Raw genomic sequence first — 1,385 nt, forward strand, 5'->3', positions numbered from 1 at the left:
GTGTGTGTGTGTGTGTGTGTGTGTGTGTGTGTGTGTGTGTGTGTGTGTGTGTGTGTGTGTGTACCCCACAGGCATTACATTGTTCTCACTGCCAGTGCATCCACAGAAGAAAACCATCTTGAATGGTGAGACCCCACACACACAAACACATTTGTATTTCTATCCTTATTAGGACTGTTCATTGACTTCCATTCATTTTCAGTCTTTTCTAGACCTAATAAAGTTAACAAATACACTCACTCACTCACTCAGATTATAAATCAAAGTGTACAGTTTTATGTGAATACAGAGGGTTAATGAGTGACTGTAAACTGTCCCAACCATCAACCCTCCACCACCGTGCTTTAACCCAGTGATCATCAGGAGCAAACTAACTAAATAAAAAGAGACTTAAATACAGTTGATAAGATGATAATTAACAGTTGAATGAGGTGTATTTTATTTTATTTCCATGCTGCTGATGTTGTCTTACCATCCAATGCTTGTCTCCAGGATTGGACTTGTAGAGTCAAAGATCCGTGTTCTGGTTGGGAACCTCGAGAGGAATGAGTTTATCACTCTGGCTCATGTCAACCCTCAGTCCTTTCCAGGGTCCAAAGAAAACAGCAACGAGTGAGTCCTAGTCCATACCAGAGGAAGTCTGATGTCCAACAGGGCCATAAACCACCCTGACCCTGACCCTGACCCTGACCTGTCTTTGCTGCAGGAATAAATTTGTTTCCATGTGGTTCATTGGGATCATCTTTAAGAAGGTGGAGAACGCAGACGGTGTGAACATTGACCTGACCTTTGATATCCAGTCCTTCACTGACACTGGTGGGTTCTCTGCTGTTTTCTGACCATCACTGTATCTGAAACAAATAAAAAGTGAAGTCGGCCCTTTGGACAGGTGGTTCTTTAATGAAAAGTTTTCTTCAGTCTGAAGAGTTTCAGGTAACTGTCTGATAAGCTCCGCCTCCACATGGTGACTAACAGGTTTCATGATGACACTGCACTGTTCACAGAGGACCATCAGCCTAACAATGGTTCATTAGAGCTCTGATTGTCCCTTTGTTCACAGGGAACTGAGTCATGCTCACTGTAGCTGTGTTTCCAKTCACCATGAAAATGTGCAAATTAGAATTTCAAAAATAAATTTGCTCAATGGAAACACGTCAATTTAGAAAAATATTATTTTTTCAACAAAATGTTTTTGCTCTAGGATGAGGTGGTTTTTCGGTCGTATCTAAATTGATGTTTTTCACAAAACTRCAATGGAAACAGTTTTTTCACATCACAGGAGTCACGTGATCAACAACCGTCTGTTTCTACTGGTGAAAAAGACGATGATGAAGAAGATAACAGGAAGTAGAAGTAGTAGTAATATCACAGAAGTAGTATAAAAT

At 40.6% G+C, this 1,385-nt stretch overlaps 1 protein-coding gene across 2 annotated transcripts in view; it reads left to right on the plus strand.

The window, feature by feature from the left end:
* papolg (poly(A) polymerase gamma) overlaps positions 1-1,385 on the plus strand; it is a gene marked incomplete in the record, with an annotated part of 34,226 nt that overhangs the window by 19,981 nt on the left and 12,860 nt on the right. For both annotated transcript variants that reach the window (XM_014032480.1, XM_014032481.1), the window contains 3 exon segments: positions 72-125; positions 493-612; positions 707-816. In XM_014032480.1, coding sequence (XP_013887934.1) covers positions 72-125; positions 493-612; positions 707-816 — 284 coding nt within the window.

This window comes from Austrofundulus limnaeus, unplaced genomic scaffold (assembly GCF_001266775.1).
Source record: "Austrofundulus limnaeus strain Quisiro unplaced genomic scaffold, Austrofundulus_limnaeus-1.0 Scaffold1463, whole genome shotgun sequence".
Lineage (NCBI taxonomy): Eukaryota > Metazoa > Chordata > Actinopteri > Cyprinodontiformes > Rivulidae > Austrofundulus > Austrofundulus limnaeus.